Raw genomic sequence first — 19,986 nt, forward strand, 5'->3', positions numbered from 1 at the left:
AACGAAACACCTCGCCAAACAACCAGCATGTTTTTCAAATTTCCAAGGAAAGATTCCAGTGGTCATGTGAATTTCATCTGCTCCGGTTGGATGAAACAGGCTGCACTGCCATATGGGATGAGTAGTTTGTTTGCCCCCTAACTGGTATGTAGTCTTGTACCCTTAACTTTTCTTCCATATCACTTTGTTACAATTTCTAGTCTTTTGGATGAATGGTTCACCCTGGAGATTTTTGTACCTATTCCACTTGACAAGCATTTTGTTGAAATTTGCATGCTAAAAACAAGTGGGTGTGTCAGTTCCGGAACCATAACTGTGTAAAGAGGGGCATGGTGGCACAATGCCATTTTAAGACACTTTATGTTGGTGTTTCCTTTTATTTTGTCAGTTGCCTGTATATTCATGTAGATCTACTTGTTTAGGATATGAATATCTCCTGGAGGCTGTTAAGACAACCAAACAAAAACAGGACTACCTATGTCTTATCCACAGTAATTCTTGGAGCTTTGTCAGCCCTTGTACCTAACATCATTAAAACATTTATGCCCTGAAAGCAGCATGTATGTCTTAACTGGATGAAATCTCATGGGAAATGGATGGGAACCATATTGACAATAAGCAATAAAACAGGTTGTGAATGCTTGATGTCACAGTGGCCAAACTTTATTGCATTGAATTTTACACAGTAACAAAGTAAAACATTAAAATGTGTTTGTAAATTCAAAATCTTCCAGAAGTAAAATGTTACTTATGTAATTCACATGTTGATCTAGTCTCGTTCATCAACCATGTGTGCCTAGTAGTCTGACACGAGATTAATCCGTTTATAATAGTCTAGCGTTCCTGTAACAATTATGTGAACCTTTAAGAATTCATTTTGATATAGTGTATAGGCCTGTTAAGGTCTTCACACTGTTGGTCCAAGACTCCTTTGAAAACTTCAAAGCGGTGATTCAGTTCTTTTTGAGCGTGGATTTTGTATTTAGTCCCAAATGCCCCATCGGTAGAGGCTGTCCCATAGAAGACTCTGCCTATCCTAGAATGGACTAGCGCCATGGCACACATAACACAAGGCTCTCGAGTAACATACAGGTCGTACCCGGTGCAGATGTATGGCTCAACTCTCTCCTCTGCACTGTCCCCGTCCTGCACGACCCCACAGGTTGTCATGGTGGTGGCGCCCTGTTTTTGAGAGGGTGAGGAATAGGGCAAAACAGACTGGCAGACGGGGTACTTGTCATAGGTGTAGGCCCCACCCCCCTGCCCACGTGCCACAAGGTCAATGCAGACCATGATGGCGTGATGAAGTGGGTGACCGCCTTGCTGGCAGTCATGTCCCACAGCGAGGATCCTCTCTGCCTCTGGGTCAACGACCGCAGCCCCCACAGCCTCCATGCCACTCTCCTGCCCCGCTCTGGCTGCAGCCACAGCAGCCATCATGTACTCCTGCATCTTTGATTTCTGAGAGGAGGTGAACAGCTGGCCCCTCAGGGCCACAGTCACCTGTTTGTCCTCGTGAAAGGAGGTGGGCCAGTGTTTGCTGGCCTGCTCAAACTGCGGTCTGGTCAAAGGAGGGCATGCTGGTATCTTGACCAGGAAAGGGTATCCTAGACCTTCACAGTTCAATCTACCGGATGACGACAGATCAGATATGTGCAGCTCCTTACTGTGATCAATGACTGGTGCATCACTGGCAAGGCATACAATGACCTCCAGAGGGTGAGGGCTGCCCTTATCCTTGCATGAACGTACCCTCTTGATGTGCTGAAGTCCAGGTAATGGGTATACTTTGGCCAACTCCTTGATCAAACGAGAGGTTTCTTTCTTGTTGATAATGGGAGCTGCAAAGGCCTCGATTAGCTCAATGTCTTGTGACTGCTCGTTGGACAGCACAGGGTAAGCAACCCAGGAGTCGATGTCACACTCATATTCTTTTCTGCGTTTGGGTTGTGGCTCCATTTCAAAGCAACTCTGTTAAAAATCAGGATGAAACAACTCGGATACAGACCAAATGTTTACAAGAAGATAAACATTGGATGTAGTGGCGCAGAGATGTAAGGTTGTTTCAGAGCATGCGGAAAAAAAACTGTCAGTGTATACTTAACATTACCGATTGATGAATTAAAATTACCTTGTTGACCAGGTTTGATTAGAAGTGTGAAACGTGACAGATTTCAGATACGTGGAGCTAGCTCTCCGTTTCCATCCATGCTTGTTGATGTCCGACTGCATATAATATCCCCCTGAAACAAAGGCTATCACTCTTCATAGACACCCATAGATTTGTTTCCTAGATTCATAAAATGCACTGATTTTAAATTAAAACAATCCATTTGATATCAGAAAAACCTTTTAACATTTTCTTCATATTTCTCAAATCATAAAAATGAAACCACCTAACGTTAGATTAGTGTTATTTGTGGTTTCATGGAGGAATTGTTTTCATGTGACACAAAGCTCCTCTTAAGTATATTAAGTACACGGTCGTAGCAGGTTAGGAAAAGTGGGTTAAGGTTAATAAAAAGGGTTCGGGTTAGCTTAAATACATTGATTTGACAAAAGCTGGATACCGTCTAGCCATGACCAAAGTACACGGGACGTCACTAGCTTCTATGGAGGGGTCAGCGTCCGGTCTAGAAGCGAAAAGGGTGACCTTTCCTGTTACTGGAATAATAATTGGATAATTTATTTCGGCATGTCAATGCAAAGTCGTGACAAAAATAGAAAGGAAGAAGTTAGCCGTTCTATTGCTAATCAACAAGAGAGAAACATGCTTATAGACAACTGCCATAACTACGCTTGGCTTATGGATAATATCATGCTGTTGAAGATGACGAATTCCCCTCTTTACAGGTTACTCCGTGCAAACCTCCACCCTCCGAAAAACCCAACACGAACTCTGGTAGGCGCGAACGACATGGTTATCGAAGGCTTGAAAAAGACTGTGGGGTTTGCATGCGGTGAAATCAAGGATGTAAAACCGAGAGTGGCTAAAGTGGAAAAGAATAACAATGTACCATAGACGTCTCACTGATCTGGAACAATAAACAATAAGATGGAACCTGAGACTACGGCTTGTCAGAGGTGGATAATGAAGATGTGCGAGGAGAGGCTAGCCGCCATCTGCCAAGACGTTATGCCTGCAGAGAAGAACAAAGTTGGTGATACCATCGACGTTGTGCATCGCCTCGGCAAGAAGCACCAGCAAAAGGATCAGACTGCAGACTGATACAAATCACCTTACATCATAAATAACTACTCATTTATTATTTGTTGACCAGTTAGTCACAATATACCCAATGTACATTGTGGTTTTGATCCTTTAACACGTTCATTAACATTTTATATTCATCCAATGTCTGATGTTTTTGGATGACATGATGACGCTGTTGCGCACTGAATGCTAGTGTGGATGTGATGTTGGTCCATATAAACCGGATGCAACCCGATATAGACAGTCCATGAATTGACATATGCGAACGAACGTGAGTAAATTACCTTTAAAAAATACACGGACATCTTGGAAGTAATCTCCAGTTCTTATTATACCTCAATGGCTTCTATAGCCACTAAGTCATATACCCCAGCCATTTCTACAATGTTATCTTGTTAAAATGGGATTTAACCTTAACCTTATGCCTAACCTTACATTAAGACCACAATTTGTGGCTATAGAAGCTAGTGGAAACCAGTACAAGTGTCAAGAGACAGAAGAGGAAGCGAGACATACTGTACCACTCCCTTGTTTTTTTCTGTATCTATGGGAAATTCTCATTTGGGCAAAAGACCGTATTCCGTCCTCTCTCCTCCATGACCCGGAATCCAGTAAGTGGTCAAGGAGTGTTTAATTTCATTAGTAGGCAAACGGAAGAGTGTTCTCCCCTCCTCCATATCCACGTTTGATCGAAGAGTTAAATCTGTCACACCCATTTTGAATCAGCTTTTGTTTTGTCAGAGGAGAAAAACATGCACATGTTTACAACAATAAGTAGCATTTTGCTTTTATCTATAAAATGTATTGCGCAACTAACTTAATTTGTTTTAATCACTTTACACATTTGTTTTGAAATCCACCCCTGCAAACGTCCTTTGCCTAAGGATGTGTGAATGGAGAAGAACCATCTAATTTCAAACAAGCACATTTCCTTCCACGTTCACTCTCCTTGATTACCTTTGACCTTTTTCAAAAGGGGGAGAGAGAGAGGAAGGAGTGAAGACCCAGGAGTCGGGGAAATCTAATTGATAAAAGGCCAATGGCCTTTTCTCATTTGGGCCAAAGTCCGTCCTCTGCCCTCTTCCAAAAACCTCTCCTCCGTGACCCAGAAACCGGTATGTGGTCCCGGAGTGTCAATCCGTTAGTAGGCAAACGGAAGATGCTCATCCCCTCCTCGATAGCCTCCTTTTGGCGAGGAAGCACAAGTGTATCCTACCAGAGTCATTCATGGAAGAGTTTTGAAATCTACCACTGTTTTCTCGAAGGAGAAAAGCATGCTAACATTTACAAACGTGTCCTTTTATATATAAAATGTATTGCACAACTATCTATATTTGTCTTTATAACTGTAATTTACTGATGATGCACGATTGGAGAATAGTCTCATTTCATTCAAGTGCATTTTTGTCTACTCTCTCTCCTTGCAGCCTCCCCTCAATTACCTTTGACCTATTTCAAAAGGAGGCCAGAGAGTATGCAGGAGTTAAGCAAATCCAATTGAGAAAAGGCAAATTAACTAAATATGCGTTTAGACAGGCATCACAATTTGGATATTTTTTCCACTAATTGGTCTTTTGACCAATCACATCAGATCTTTTTCAGAGCTGATCTGATTGGGCGATAATCGGAATTGGGCTGCCTGTCTAAACGCAGCCAAAGTAGACAACACCCAACTGCGATTGCATTGGTGTCTATGGGAGCCACAGGAACTGACCCTTTTTCCCCCCTCAATGGTAAACTATTTCACTATCTTAAAAGTCGTGGAGCTCCATGCAAAAACCATTTCTCAGCATTGCAACTTCAGCTTTTGGTACAACGGTATTTTTTATTTTTTTTATTTTATTTCACCTTTATTTAACCAGGTAGGCTAGTTGAGAACAAGTTCTCATTTGCAACTGCGACCTGGCCAAGATAAAAGCATAGCAGTGTGAACAGACAACACAGAGTTACACATGGAATAAACAATTAACAAGTCAATAACACAGTAGACTTCAATAGTGAGACGTCTATGGTACATTGTTATTCTTTTCCACTTTAGCCACTCTCGGTCTCACATCCTTGATTTCACCGCATGCAAACCCCACAGTCTTTTTCAAGCCTTCGATAACCATGAGGTTCGCGCCTACCAGAGTTCGTGTTGGGTTTTTCAGAGGGTGGAGGTTTGCACGGAGTAACCTGTAAAGAGGGGAATTCGTCATCTTCAACAGCATGATATTATCCATAAGCCAAGCGTAGTTATGGCAGTTGTCTATAAGCATGTTTCAGACTTCAATAATCAAGTATTTAATACAGTACCTTTCAAAAATAGTAATGGTAGCTGGTACCCACTGGGCACAGATGTCAATTCAACGTAATTGAATTGAAATGCCGTGGAAACAATATTGATTCAACTAGTGTATGTGTGTTCAGTGGGTAGCTACACTGCTTCCATTTTTGCTGAGAGGAAGAGGCGAAGCGAGAGGCTCAATTCAGCCAAAAATCTGTCTTCTCCAGCAGATGGCGTGAAGTTGAGTTTTTGTATGGAGGTCAATGAGTGTCGAATTTGGTCAGCCAAAAAATGTATGGGTTATGTGCTACAATCCAAAGAGTGTTTAATTGCTATATTGTAATTACTTTGCCACCATGGCCTATTTATTACCTTACCTCTCTTATCCCACCTCATTTGCACATGCTGTATATACATTTTTCTACTGTATTATTGATTGCATGTTTGTTAATTCCATGTGTAACTCCGTGTTGTTGTATGTGTCGAACGGCTTTGCTTTAACTTGGCCAGGTCGCAGTTGCAAATGAGAACTTGTTCTCAACTAGCCTACCTGGTGAAATAAAAATGTAAAATTAAAATAGAGAGGAATAGGCAGGAGTTTGACAGTCCACGTGCCACTGTGGACAACATCTCCCTTTGTCTCTGGGCGACTTTAACCTCCCCACGTCTACCTTTGACTCATTCCTCTCTGCCTCCTTCTTTCCACTCCTCTCCTCTTTTGACCTCACCCTCTCACCTTCCCCCCCTACTCACAAGGCAGGCAATACGCTCGACCTCATCTTTACTAGATGCTGTTCTTCCACTAACCTCACTGCAACTCCCCTCCAAGTCTCCGACCACTACCTTGTATCCTTTTCCCTCTCGCTCTCATCCAACACCTCCCACACTGCCCCTACTCGGATGGTATCGCGCCGTCCCAACCTTCGCTCTCTCTCCCCCGCTACTCTCTCCTCTTCCATCCTATCATCTCTTCCCTCCGCTCAAACCTTCTCCAACCTATCTCCTGATTCTGCCTGCTCAACCCTCCTCTCCTCCCTCTCTGCATCCTTTGACTCTCTATGTCCCCTATCCTCCAGGCCGGCTCGGTCCTCCCCTCCCGCTCCGTGGCTCGATGACTCATTGCGAGCTCACAGAACAGGGCTCCGGGCAGCCGAGCGGAAATGGAGGAAAACTCGCCTCCCTGCGGACCTGGCATCCTTTCACTCCCTCCTCTCTACATTTTCCTCCTCTGTCTCTGCTGCTAAAGCCACTTTCTACCACGCTAAATTCCAAGCATCTGCCTCTAACCCTAGGAAGCTCTTTGCCACCTTCTCCTCCCTCCTGAATCCTCCTCCCCCTCCTCCCACTCTGCAGACGACTTCGTCAACCATTTTGAAAAGAAGGTCGACGACATCCGATCCTCGTTTGCTAAGTCAAACGACACCGCTGGTTCTGCTCACACTGCCCTACCCTGTGCTCTGACCTCTTTCTCCCCTCTCTCTCCAGATGAAATCTCGCGTCTTGTGACGGCCGGCCGCCCAACAACCTGCCCGCTTGACCCTATCCCCTCCCCTCTTCTCCAGACCATTTCCGGAGACCTTCTCCCTTACCTCACCTCGCTCATCAACTCATCACTGACCGCTGGCTACGTCCCTTCCGTCTTCAAGAGAGCGAGAGTTGCACCCCTTCTGAAAAAACCTACACTCGATCCCTCCGATGTCAACAATTACAGACCAGTATCCCTTCTTTCTTTTCTCTCCAAAACTCTTGAACGTGCCGTCCTTGGCCAGCTCTCCCGCTATCTCTCTCTGAATGACCTTCTTGATCCAAATCAGTCAGGTTTCAAGAATAGTCATTCAACTGAGACTGCTCTCCTCTGTATCACGGAGGCGCTCCGCACTGCTAAAGCTAACTCTCTCTCCTCTGCTCTCATCCTTCTAGATCTATCGGCTGCCTTCGATACTGTGAACCATCAGATCCTCCTCTCCACCCTCTCCAAGTTGGGCATCTCCGGCGCGGCCCACGCTTGGAATGCGTCCTACCTGACAGGTCGCTCCTACCAGGTGGCGTGGCGAGAATCTGTCTCCTCACCACGCTCTCACCACTGGTGTCCCCCAGGGCTCTGTTCTAGGCCCTCTCCTATTCTCGCTATACACCAAGTCACTTGGCTCTGTCATAACCTCACATGGTCTCTCCTGTCATTGCTATGCAGACGACACACAACTAATCTTCTCCTTTCCCCCTTCTGATGACCAGGTGGCGAATCGCATCTCTGCATGTCTGGCAGACATATCAGTGTGGATGACGGATCACCACCTCAAGCTGAACCTCGGCAAGACGGAGCTGCTCTTCCTCCCGGGGAAGGACTGCCCGTTCCATGATCTCGCCATCACGGTTGACAACTCCATTGTGTCCTCCTCCCAGAGCGCTAAGAACCTTGGTGTGATCCTGGACAACACCCTGTCGTTCTCAACCAACATCAAGGCGGTGGCCCGTTCCTGTAGGTTCATGCTCTACAACATCCGCAGAGTACGACCCTGCCTCACACAGGAAGCGGCGCAGGTCCTAATCCAGGCACTTGTCATCTCCCGTCTGGATTACTGCAACTCGCTGTTGGCTGGGCTCCCTGCCTGTGCCATTAAACCCCTTCAACTCATCCAGAATGCCGCAGCCCGTCTGGTGTTCAACCTTCCCAAGTTCTCTCACGTCACCCCGCTCCTCCGTTCTCTCCACTGGCTTCCAGTTGAAGCTCGCATCCGCTACAAGACCATGGTGCTTGCCTACGGAGCTGTGAGGGGAACGGCACCTCAGTACCTCCAGGCTCTGATCAGGCCCTACACCCAAATAAGGGCACTGCGTTCATCCACCTCTGGCCTGCTCGCCTCCCTACCACTGAGGAAGTACAGCTCCCGCTCAGCCCAGTCAAAACTGTTCGCTGCTCTGGCCCCCCAATGGTGGAACAAACTCCCTCACGACGCCAGGACAGCGGAGTCAATCACCACCTTCCGGAGACACCTGAAACCCCACCTCTTTAAGGAATACCTAGGATAGGATAAGTATTCCCCCCCCCCTTTAAGATTTAGATGCACTATCGTAAAGTGACTGTTCCACTGGATGTCATAAGGTGAATGCACCAATTTGTAAGTCGCTCTGGATAAGAGCGTCTGCTAAATGACTTAAATGTAAATGTAAATGTCTCGGCGTAGAGACGAGTATCTTGTCAGTATTATCCATAATCTTAGATTTTGGTGATTTGCTATGGATATGTATTTTGGCTAATGCAGGAACTTCTGTTTTAGTGAAAAATGTTTGCATTTAAAAATTCAGCTCCACAGGGTCCACCTGTTTATACTCAAGCATTTATGGAAATGTGCTTTTAGAGTAGCAATGAGTTCCAGGCTTGTTCATGGCATGTGACAGGTGCGGCTGTAGTGGATAAAAAAAGGCTTAATCCTTGGAGAATCTCTTCATTCACAAAAAGAGGTGGGTATAATTTTGTTAATTTGTTCATGTTCATCCAGCAGAAGTGATGGTCTGATTTTGTATTTCATTGTAGGACTAGAAGGATTATTCCCACTGTTGCGCAGCGGCTCCACAGAGAGAACATATTGTAGGTCATGTTGTACAGGAGGCCATGGAGCGGTCTGCTGTAGCCACCACTGAAGCCGGGCCCTGAGTCTGGGGATAGGTCTGGACTTCAGCCTGAGCTTTGTAAAGCAACAGCAGAAGCACTTCATCCCCATCCACCACATGGAGGCCCATGCCCTGATGGTCAGGATGCTCCAACCAGTGGTCTTCCCCTTCCTTGTCCTCCTGATCTCTGGTCACTCTCCTGGCTCTGGCCCAAGGAATCAGCGACTTTCTTCTACTGGGTCAAACACACTGGATGGCGCTCCATGGGACACTATAGACAAGGTCTTGAGTCTACCTTTAAGAAAACACTTGTCAGAGGCCGGTGGGTTTTCTTGGCCTTGAATTTGTGACCTTTGTTCATTCACAGGTGTCAAGATGTCTGTCACTCATCAAACACCCAAAGTGATCCACGATAAGTGGGGGTCAAGCAATAGGGCTTCTGGCTTAAGCTGGAGACAGGTTGATGTTTCTCTTCAAGCCACCAATGGGAGCAGACTATGACTGTAACTTGTCCTTTTCTCTTCTGCAAAATCAGGTGACAATGTCAATACAGAAAAAAGAGGAAGGTAATAAATAAGTCAAATATATAATATGCATTAATATCATGACCTTTCCCTGGTCGACACATTGAATCAGGTCATTTAAATTAAGTGTGAATAATGCATCAATTGTGTTTTTTTTTTGTTTTATCCAAGGTGTGGAGCAGGGGACTTTGTTGCATGTGTGAATGATACAGCTGCCGCTACACAGTGGCCTCTCACATTGCCAAGTGCACACATCGTGCCATTTTCTTCTGTAAGGCCTTCTGCCTTCATGCAATCCAACCCTGGTTGATTTTATTAGGATCTCTTTTAGTCCCCATTTGAACTAATTTTCCAAGAGTCCTTAACATTAAAATACAATTTATAATACAAACACACTTTCACATATAACACACTATTACAAACATACATAATACACTAGCATAATGACCCAATAAATACACTAATCTAAAAATACATTTACATTAAAAAAAAAAATATATATATATATATATATATATATATATATATTGATTCTTCATCTATTATAGTCCCACAACATTTCTATATACTATATTTAAATTGTTTTTAAATAATGTTTAAACTTATATATTGAAAGGTTTCTAGTTTGCTCAGTTAATTTATTCAATTTCTTTATTGCTCTAAATCGAAATATTATTTTGCCCATTTCTTTTTTCTGTCTGGGTAACACATAGATGGTGGACAATCTATTCCTAGTATTTACGGAATGTCTGTCTCTTACCAACTGAATACAATTGTGAATAGAACTTGGCCGTTTTAAATGATGTATATTATAAGATAAGCATGTTTTTTTCAATTATCTTGTCGATTGATGACCAACCAAGAACACTGCGCATGACTGCAACAGAAGAACCATATCTCCACCTTAAAACAATCCTTGCTGCTTTATTCTGTGCATTCTGCAGCCTCCTAACTTCACTAGATGATGCATTTCCCCAGAACACCGAACAATAGTTCACTTGACTCTCAACCAATGCCTGTGTTATTTGCTGAAGGATTTTCCCTGGTAAATATTTAGCTATCCTTCTGATTATGCATGCTGTTTTAATATATCTTTTTTTTTACATAGATTAGTTATTTGAGACGACCATGATAAGCAGTTGTCTAGCTGCACTCCCAGTAGTTTGGTTTCTGCCACTTCTTCAATTTGTACTCCTCCCATACTTAATTGTATCCCATGCTGTTTTGGCCTTTCCCTAGTTGAACAGACCAACATAACTTTGGTTTTCTTGTTGTTTAAAGCAAGTTTGTTTTGGCAAACCCATTTCTTGATCATCTCCAAATCTCCTTGCAAAGCTTGCTGTACCTGTTGAACCGATTGTCTTGCTGCATAAATTGTAGTATCATCTGCAAATATAGTAGCTTGAGTTTCAACCAAGGCATAGGGAAGGTCGTTGGTGTATATTAAGTAGAGAAGTGGCCCAAGGCAGCTGCCCTGCGGTAATTCCACAGTTTAACACATTAGGGGAAGAAAATGAACCATTGATATAGGTGGACTGTTTCCTGTCAGTTAAAACCCTAGTGAGTGAATTCATCCCATAATTGGATAGTGGGTTCATAGCTCTCAAGACGATCTAATTCACCATATTTTACTGATGATCTCCTTTTGGACCAAAGGTATATTTCTACAAACACTCAAGTCTGTTTTCCTAAAGGTGATGTCAGGAGGACTTGCCAGTAACCAGTACATCATTACGGCTTTGAAGATGGCCACAGACACCACTGAATTACATTTGCTTTGTCCTCCATCCAAGTTATGTACTAAAAATGGAGTCATGGTTGCATGGTATGTAGAAGACTATTTGTTATTTTGGATATGAAAATATGGCTTTGGAGTCCAAGGCATGCACCTACTCTTTATTTGATTTTTTCAGGAATGCAATTGAGACTGAAAGAAGGAAAGGGCATCCTGTCTAGAGGTCAACCGATTAATCGAATGGCCGATTAATTAGGGCCGATTTCAAGTTTTCATAACAATCGGAAATCGGTATTTTTGGGCGCCGATTTCCGATTTTTTTTTTTTTTTTTTTTGTTTAAAAAAAAAACATTTTTATACCTTTTATTTAACTAGGCAAGTCAGTTAAGAACACATTCTTATTTTCAATGACTGCCTAGGAACTGTGGGTTAACTGCCTTGTTCAGGGGCAGAACGACAGATTTTCACCTTGTCAGCTCAGGGTTCCAATCTTGCAACCGCACAGTTAACTGGTCCAACGGTCTAACCATTGCACTCCATGAGTAGCCTGCCTGTTACACGAATGCAGTAGAAGCCAAGGTAAATTGCTAGCTAGCATTAAACTTATCTTATAAAAACAATCAATCATAATCACTAGTTATAACTACTAATCCAGTTTAGCAGGCAATATTAACCAGGTGAAATTGTGTCATTTCTCTTGCGTTCATTGCACGCAGAAAAAAATAGTATATGCAACAGTTTGGGCTGCCTGGCTCATTTGCGAACTAATTTGCCAGAATTTTACGTAATTATGACATACATTGAATGTTGTGCAATGTAACAAGAATATTTAGGGATGCCACCCGTTAGATAAAATACCGAACGGTTCCGTATTTCACTGAAATAATAAACGTTTTGTTTTCGAAATGATAGTTTCCGGATTCGATCATATTTATGAGCAAAGGCTCGTATTTCTGCGTGTTTTTATGTTATAATTAAGTCTGATTTGATAGAGCAGTCTGACTGAGCAGCAGCAGGCTCGTGTTTATGACATCAAGCCTAACAGCCAAATGGCTGGTGTAACCAAAACCTCTTACCTTGGAATATTGAAGTCTCATGTTAAAAGGAACCACCAACTTTCATATGTTCTCATGTTCTGAGCAAGGAACTTAAACGTTAACTTTTTTACATGGCACATATTACTTTCTTCTCCAACACTTTGTTTTTGCATGATTTATTTGATGTTTTATATTAAGTTAAAATTAGTGTTAATTCAGTATTGTTGTATTACAACAACAACAACAACAAAAAACGGTATCGGCTTTTTTGGTCCTCCAATAATCGGTATCGGCGTTGAAAAATCATAATCGTTCGACCTCTAATCCTCTCCAACACTGACAACACATTTCTCAACATTTATGATTAATCCTTTGATATACTGTACATCCTAACAGAAATTACTCCATACTCCATCCATTAATGGTTGTTTCATTTTGTTTTATTATTCAAACCACATCCTATATATTAGACCATTAAGTCACTCTTTCCCGTTAATAATATAATGTAATATATTAATCTTGAACATAAATAGAATGGTTCTCTGAGTTCAGTCCCTGAGTCACAAGATCACTACGTTAAGCTGGTTCCCAGTCAGGTTAGATCCCAGACTGACCACCAGGGTCACTGTCTGCTGGCTGTCTTCATCCAGCCTTAATGAATCCAGGTTGGGCTGTCCCCCACAACCTAACCTTGGGGTTGGCTGTCCAGCTCCTCTGGCGTTGGAGCTGGGGCCGAGCTGGTCCGCCCAAAGTGACCTACAGACACCAGCTGGCCATTAGTGCAGCTCGTCATTTTGGACACACCTGATGTACATAGGAGTCAAAGCCAATCATGAAAAACATTGAGATTTATCATGAAACCAAATGTAGGGCATTTTTACTACATAACAAAATGTACCTTTTTATTGTTGCACTGAGGAACAGGTGGGCCACCATTTATCTCCAAACTGTGTTGAAAAGGACATAAATTATTGATGTTATCCCAACCAGAAATGTGTGAAAGCATTGGAATGGCTTGCACCTCAGCTATGACCCTCGGCCGTTTGGGTTATTGGTTTGTGTCAATCCTAAAATTAGATGTACGAAACATGCACTCAAAAACACATGTACAGCACAGGAGGCTGCTGAGGGGAGAACGGCTCATCATAATGGCCGGAACGGAACAAATGGAATAGCATCAAACACCTGGACACCATGTATTTGATGCCATTCCACTGATTCTGCTCCAGTCATTACCACAAGCCTGTCCTCCCCAATGAAGGAGGCACCAACCTCCTGTGATGTGCAGTATAAACCAGAAGTCATGGTATATTATTAGATTGTACACTGTGATCTGTTTCCAAGTCAACTCTGAAAGCTATGTTACTACTCTAACACTGTTACAACAGTAATGGGCAAAATAGTCAAGTAATAACATGACAAACGTTTGCTCAAATCTCCCATTGATACCAATGCATGACTTCTGCAAACCTTTTTTGTGAATGTACTGTTTCTCAAAAAAAGATTGAGCCTTGCTGAGGATGTACAGTTGAAGTCGGAAGTTTACATACACCTTAGCCAAATACATTTAAACTCAGTTTTTCACAATTCTTGACATTTAATCCAAGTAAAAATCCCCTGTCTTAGGTCAGTTAGGATCACCATTTTATTTTAAGAATGTGAAATGTCAGAATAATAGTAGAGAAAATTATTTATTTCAGCTTGTATTTCTTCATCACATTCCCAGTGGGTCAGAAGTTTACATACACTCAATTAGTATTTGGTAGCATTGCCTTTAAATTGTTTAACTTGGGTCAAACGTTTCGGGTAGCCTTCCACAAGCTTCCCAGAATAAGTTGGGTGAATTTTGGCCCATTCCTCCTGACAGAGCTGGTGTAACTGAGTCAGGTTTGTAGGCATTCTTGCTCGCACACGCTTTTTCAGTTCTGCCCACAAATTCTCTGTAGGATTGAGGAGCAGGGTTTTGTGATGGCCACTCCAATACCTTGACTTTGTTGTCCTTAAGCCATTTTGCCACAACTTTGGAAGTATGCTTGGGGTCATTGTCATTTGGAAGATCCATTTATGACCAAGCTTTAACTTCCTGACTGATGTTTTTAGATGTTGCTTCAATATGTCCACATAATTTTCCTTCCTCATGATGCCAACTATTTTGTGAAGTGCACCAGTCCCTCCTGCAGCAAAGCACCCCCAAAACATGATGCTGCCACCCCCGTGCTTCACGGTTGGAATGGTGTTCTTTGGCTTGCAAGCCTTCCCCTTTTTCCTCCAAACATAACGATGGTCATTATGGCCAAACAGTTCTATTTTTGTTTCATCAGACCAGAGGACATTTCTCCAAAAAGTACAATCTTTGTCCCCATGTGCAGTTGCAAACCATAGTCTGGCTTTTTGTGGCGGTTTTGGAGCAGTGGCTTCTTCCTTGCTGTCGATATAGGACTCGTTTTACTGTGGATATAGATACTTTTGTATCCACAAGGTCCTTTGCTGTTGTTCTGGGATTGATTTGCACTTTTCACACTAAAGTACGTTCATCTCTAGGGGACAGAAAGCGTCTCCTTCCTGAGCAGTATGATGGCTACGTGGTCCTATGGTGTTTATACTTGCGTACTATTGTTTGTAAGTCGCTCTGGATAAGAGCGTCTGCTAAATGACTTAAATGTAAATGTAAATGTTTGCACAGATGACTGTGGTACCTTCAGGCGTTTGGAAATTTCTCTCAAGAATGAACCAGATTGTGGAGGTCTACAATTTTATTTTCTGTGGTCTTGGCTGATTTCTTTAGATTTTCCCATGATGTCGAGCAAAGAGGCACTGAGTTTGAAGGTAGGCCTTGAAATACATCCACATGTACACCTCCAATTGATTTTATTGTACCTTTATTTAACCAGGCAAGTCAGTTAAGAACAAATTCTAATTTTCAATGACGGCCTAGGAACAGTGGGTTAACTGCTTGTTCAGGGGCAGAACGACAGATTTGTACCTTGTCAGCTCAGGGGTTTGAACTTGCAACCTTCCGGTCACTAGCCTATCAGAAGCTTCTAAAGCCATGACATCATTTTCTGGAATTCTCCAAGCTGTTTAAAGGCACAGTCAACTTAGTGCATGTAAACTTCTGACCCACTGGAATTGTGATAGTGAATTTTTTGAGTCTAAATAATTGTTGCAAAAATGACTTGTCATGCACAAGTAGATGTCCTAAATGACTTGTCAAAACTATAGTTTGTTTACAAGAAATTTGTGGAGTAGTTGAAAAACGAGTTTTAATGACTCCAACCTAAGTGTAAACTTCTGACTTCAACTGTACGTACCAACATACAGGATGCCCAGGGCTCGTATAACACTGAGGAGGGTTCTCTTAATTGTCCGGGACACCCGTAGTAGATGAACCAGTGGTGGAACTCTTTATATATATATATATATATATTTTTTCTCTTTACACATCCCGTCCAGGTGGCTCAGATTGTGCTATAACTGCTTGGCAGCTTGAAACACAATACTATTTGGTTACACTTTACCAACATGAATCGTTGGTAAATCTTGACTTGAATCATAAGGGCTAGTATAAGTGCCATCTCTGGCCTGACTATATCTAACACCTCCACACAACATTTGACAATTGGCAGTTGCGGGATGTGAGTGATGCCTTTGTTGCATATCGGTCAGCAGTGGTGACCGTGTGAAGATGACAGGATGAGGGCATAAGTTGATGCCAGCTGTCACCTCATGAAACTGTCAAGGAAAATATGACCAGGGTAAGCTAGTTCGCTAGTGTAATGCCTTGCCAATTACCTGACCCTAATAACAATGGGTTAGCATAGTGTAAAGTTAGTCGCTAGGCCAATAAGATGACATCACCTGTCGTGACTGTTCTGTCATTACTAGGATGGCGTTATGTAGAACTTGTATAAGAGGGTTCAAGTAAAGTGTTACATATAATTCAAGCTGTACATTAAAAGGTGTAATATGTCACTTTTTGGACAACCTGACTAAATTCACGTAGAAATGTAAGTTACCATTTCCACATCGTTAACCTACTTTTGTCTCTCTAATTAAGAGAACAACAGACATTTATCGTGAAAAAGAAGGCTGGAATAAAAATAACCATCTGTTGTCTTGTCTGGACAGTTACTATTTCAGATGCTGCTGGACAGATTCTCTGTAGACGTGTGTGACAGACAGGGGACCTGAGGGAAGACTAGAGGCTGTTGCCATGTTACAGGAAAAAGAAAACAGGAACACATCTATTCAGGGAGTCAGAAGTAAGCATTCGGAAACACAACAAAACAGTGAACACCCATCCCATTTCAATTGATACCCCAGTTCTTCCAAATCAACTTTAGGATATCGAAACATTTGGAACAGTCAGTATTGTTTAGGATTGTGTTCCTCTTCTTTTCAAGGTAGACATTCCTGGCTACATGCCTTCCTGTGCTCTGGCTGGGGGTGATGAGTCTAGCAGAAGAAAGCCGTCTGGGGGCAGGAGATGGCTTGACTTGCGGTGACAGAGGCAGGCCTCGCTCCAGCACAAATCTCAGGGTGCATGTCCACAGTATAGTCAATCATTAATCTGCATTGCCTGTCAACGACACATGGAAGTAGCGTTGTTTTACGACGCTCTGTGTTTCGTTTCATCGATCCCTAGAGAGGGCATCCCCCTGAACGAATTAAATGTTGTCTGGAAAAGCTTGACGTTAGCTTGTTAGCGAGCCAACTCTGTCCATGAACTGATGAGTGTCACTTAACCTTTGCTCTGCCGAGGAGTCCTCTTTTAAGAAAGATTACCTTGGTGTAAGGGACTTATTTTGCGTGACAATTTTGGTAAGTACAGAGGGGTGGCATTTAAAACAAAAGTGTTGGACTTGGAGTTTAAGGAACCTACCGAGATATTGCACCCTGTCGCGAGGAGGAGAGGATGAGCTCCAGGATAGAGTTGTAGCCGATATGCTCTGCCATTTCATAGTGTGTCTTACCAAGGTCCACAGAGAGACGGCACCCTGCTACCTCACCTCCACCTGGGTCACATGTAGTAGGGAGAAAACGTTTAGAAACAAATTAAAACAGGGAGGTACTACCTGAATTTGTCTCATAATAACATTTTCATTTTCTGTGACCAAACTGTTTGATACTGTGTGCCCTACTGAACTCAACCCTGAACACTGCCGAGGGGACAACTTAAAGTACTGTGCTGAAGTGCTACCAGAGTGTTAATAAATACATGATATATTAAATACATGATATGTTAATTTGGGCATTGTTACCTGCCTACAATATCCACCGTAGAGTGCATAGGTTACAAGCCCATTGTAAGTCAATAGAGCTAACTGTCTGGCTACTATTGTTATCTAGCCACAAATAATTGTTAGCTAGCTACCCACAAATAATTTACAAATACCTTGGATAACATTGGTTTTAGGTCATTTTTGCCTGTTATACTATCTGGTTAGCTACATTATTATGATTCACGTATAGCTAGCTGATAGGAATGAAATAAAACATTTGCTTTGTGTATTTGTTGTTTCATCTCTACTGCCATTGTCCTGGCTAGAAGAAGGAAGGTTCAGATAATGGGTGAGTTGGCTAGCCACAAATAATTATAAACTAGGGGGTTGCCTGTTTTGCATGTTATTTTGACATTGTGTGTCAAATATCAGTTTGTACCCACGGATAATTGACATCTTGTCACGCCCTGGTCGTAATATATTGTGTTTGTCTTCATTTATTTGGTCAGGCCAGGGTGTGACATGGGTTTATTGTGGTGTGTTTTGTCTTGGGGTTTTGTGGGGTGTTGGGTGTATGGCTTAGTGGGGTTATCTAGCAAAGTCTATGGCTGTCTGGAGTGGTTCTCAATCAGAGGCAGGTGTGTATCGTTGTCTCTGATTGGGAACCATATTTAGGCAGCCATATTCTTTGAGTGTTTTGTGGGTGATTGTTCCTGTCTTTGTGTTTGCACCAGATAGGGCTGTTTCGGTTTTCACATGTCATTATTTTGTCGTTTCTGCATGTATAGTTTTTTCCTTCATTAAAATATCATGAATCATCATCACGCTGCATTTTGATCCGATCCTTGTTCCACCTCTTCGTCAGAGGAGGAGATAGAAGAGAACCGTTACACATCTACTGTACCTTGCTTAACATTAGTTTTAGGTCATTTTTGCTTGTTTAAGTAGCTAGCTGTCTAGCTAGATTACAGTGACTCACTTATAACTAGCTGATAATTATGAAGTAAAACAATTGCTTGTTTCGTTTCTATTGTTGCCATTGTCCTAGCTGGAAGACATTTCAGTGAATGGGCAGATGCAGTGTGAGGTAATACAGTAGGGGGAGAACAAGTGCTTCTCAAATGTAAGGTTTTATATGTTCTCCACCCTCTTGTCCTCTCAAGAACGTACTCAAGAGAGTCCTCTGAAAATGCACTTGGAGCATGAGTGTGAAGCACAGTAGTATGCATATTGAGAAACATCCCATTATCCATCATTCAGGGCAGGTGTTTTTTGGTGGGGGAACATGCCTGTTTTGCATGTTATTTTGACATTAATATGTGTCACATATCAGTTTCTAAACAATATTTAAAAAAATAAAAATAATAATCATTGAGTTAATAAAGCCATGGTCGCTTTTTTGCTTTCTTGAGTAAGGTAGCTCCAAAATGCAACTGTTTCAGCTCAGTTCAGTGCTTTCTGTGGTGGTTGAGCAGCCAGCGGAAAATACAGAGCGTAGAGGTTGGTAATGTTCTCTAGTTGCGCCATGATTGGGTAATGTTTTCTAGTTGTGCCGGGATTGCCTCAGTGTTCTGTCACTCATGGGGACACTACATCACCGCTAAATCTAAGGGTAGAGCTCGACAATTCAAGCCCCTTGGGTGCTGCATTAGAGTTACATTAGAAGTGCCCATCCAAGAAACCTCAAGGTCATTGGCCACAGATACAATTGTCAAATCATGTTATTTCTACACTAGCTTTGATTGGACTGATCATGTCAACATCATACTTTCAAAATCTTAGCTAGCAGTCATCATCATGATTCAAGTTTACAATCTACAGGCAAATGCTTTTTCATCCGTGTCATATAAAGAGAAATTACAGATAAAACGTATCGGTACTCATGGGCCATTGGACATAAACATTACACAACAAGTAGGAAATCGCAAATTCAACAATGAGTGGTTTGGAAGGAATTAGTGGCTAACTGGAAGCATTGCAAAGCAATCCCTAGCTTGCTATTCAGTGGAGTGGGTTTGTAGTTCCAAGTCTGGGTTTAAGGGTCTCTTTTCCAAACTTAAAAGGATAAACATTCAACGTTGGCCATGCTGTCAATTCAGCATGACTTCTGCCATCAAAACAACTGGAAACTCAGAACCTTGAAATCTGACTTCAGTGAGTTTAAGACAGCTGGGAACTCGGAATTGAACGGTCATCCAAATCGGTATTGCAAGTCGGGAACTCAGGCCTCTTTCTAGAGCTCCAACGTCATCGTAATTTGACCTTGTTTTTTCCCCAGAGTTCCCAGTCATATTGGACGCACCATTAATCCAGAGAATGCCAGACTTTGATGACAAAATTTGCTCACGAAGGACCTGTTCAAGTGAACACAGCAAG

General features: G+C 42.5%; 1 protein-coding gene and 1 pseudogene across 1 annotated transcript; one reads left to right on the plus strand and one right to left on the minus strand.

The window, feature by feature from the left end:
• Positions 1–641: 641 nt before the first annotated feature.
• Positions 642–2,236, minus strand: LOC124043788 (probable inactive tRNA-specific adenosine deaminase-like protein 3). The gene has a single exon (XM_046362747.1). The coding sequence runs from the start codon at positions 1,957–1,959 to the stop codon at positions 865–867; it is 1,095 nt and encodes a 364-aa protein (XP_046218703.1). The 5' UTR covers positions 1,960–2,236; the 3' UTR covers positions 642–864.
• A 6,777-nt stretch (positions 2,237–9,013) lies between these two features.
• LOC124043790 lies at positions 9,014–18,178 on the plus strand (annotated as a pseudogene).
• Positions 18,179–19,986: the final 1,808 nt, after the last annotated feature.

Source organism: Oncorhynchus gorbuscha, linkage group LG09 (assembly GCF_021184085.1).
Source record: "Oncorhynchus gorbuscha isolate QuinsamMale2020 ecotype Even-year linkage group LG09, OgorEven_v1.0, whole genome shotgun sequence".
Classification (NCBI taxonomy): domain Eukaryota; kingdom Metazoa; phylum Chordata; class Actinopteri; order Salmoniformes; family Salmonidae; genus Oncorhynchus; species Oncorhynchus gorbuscha.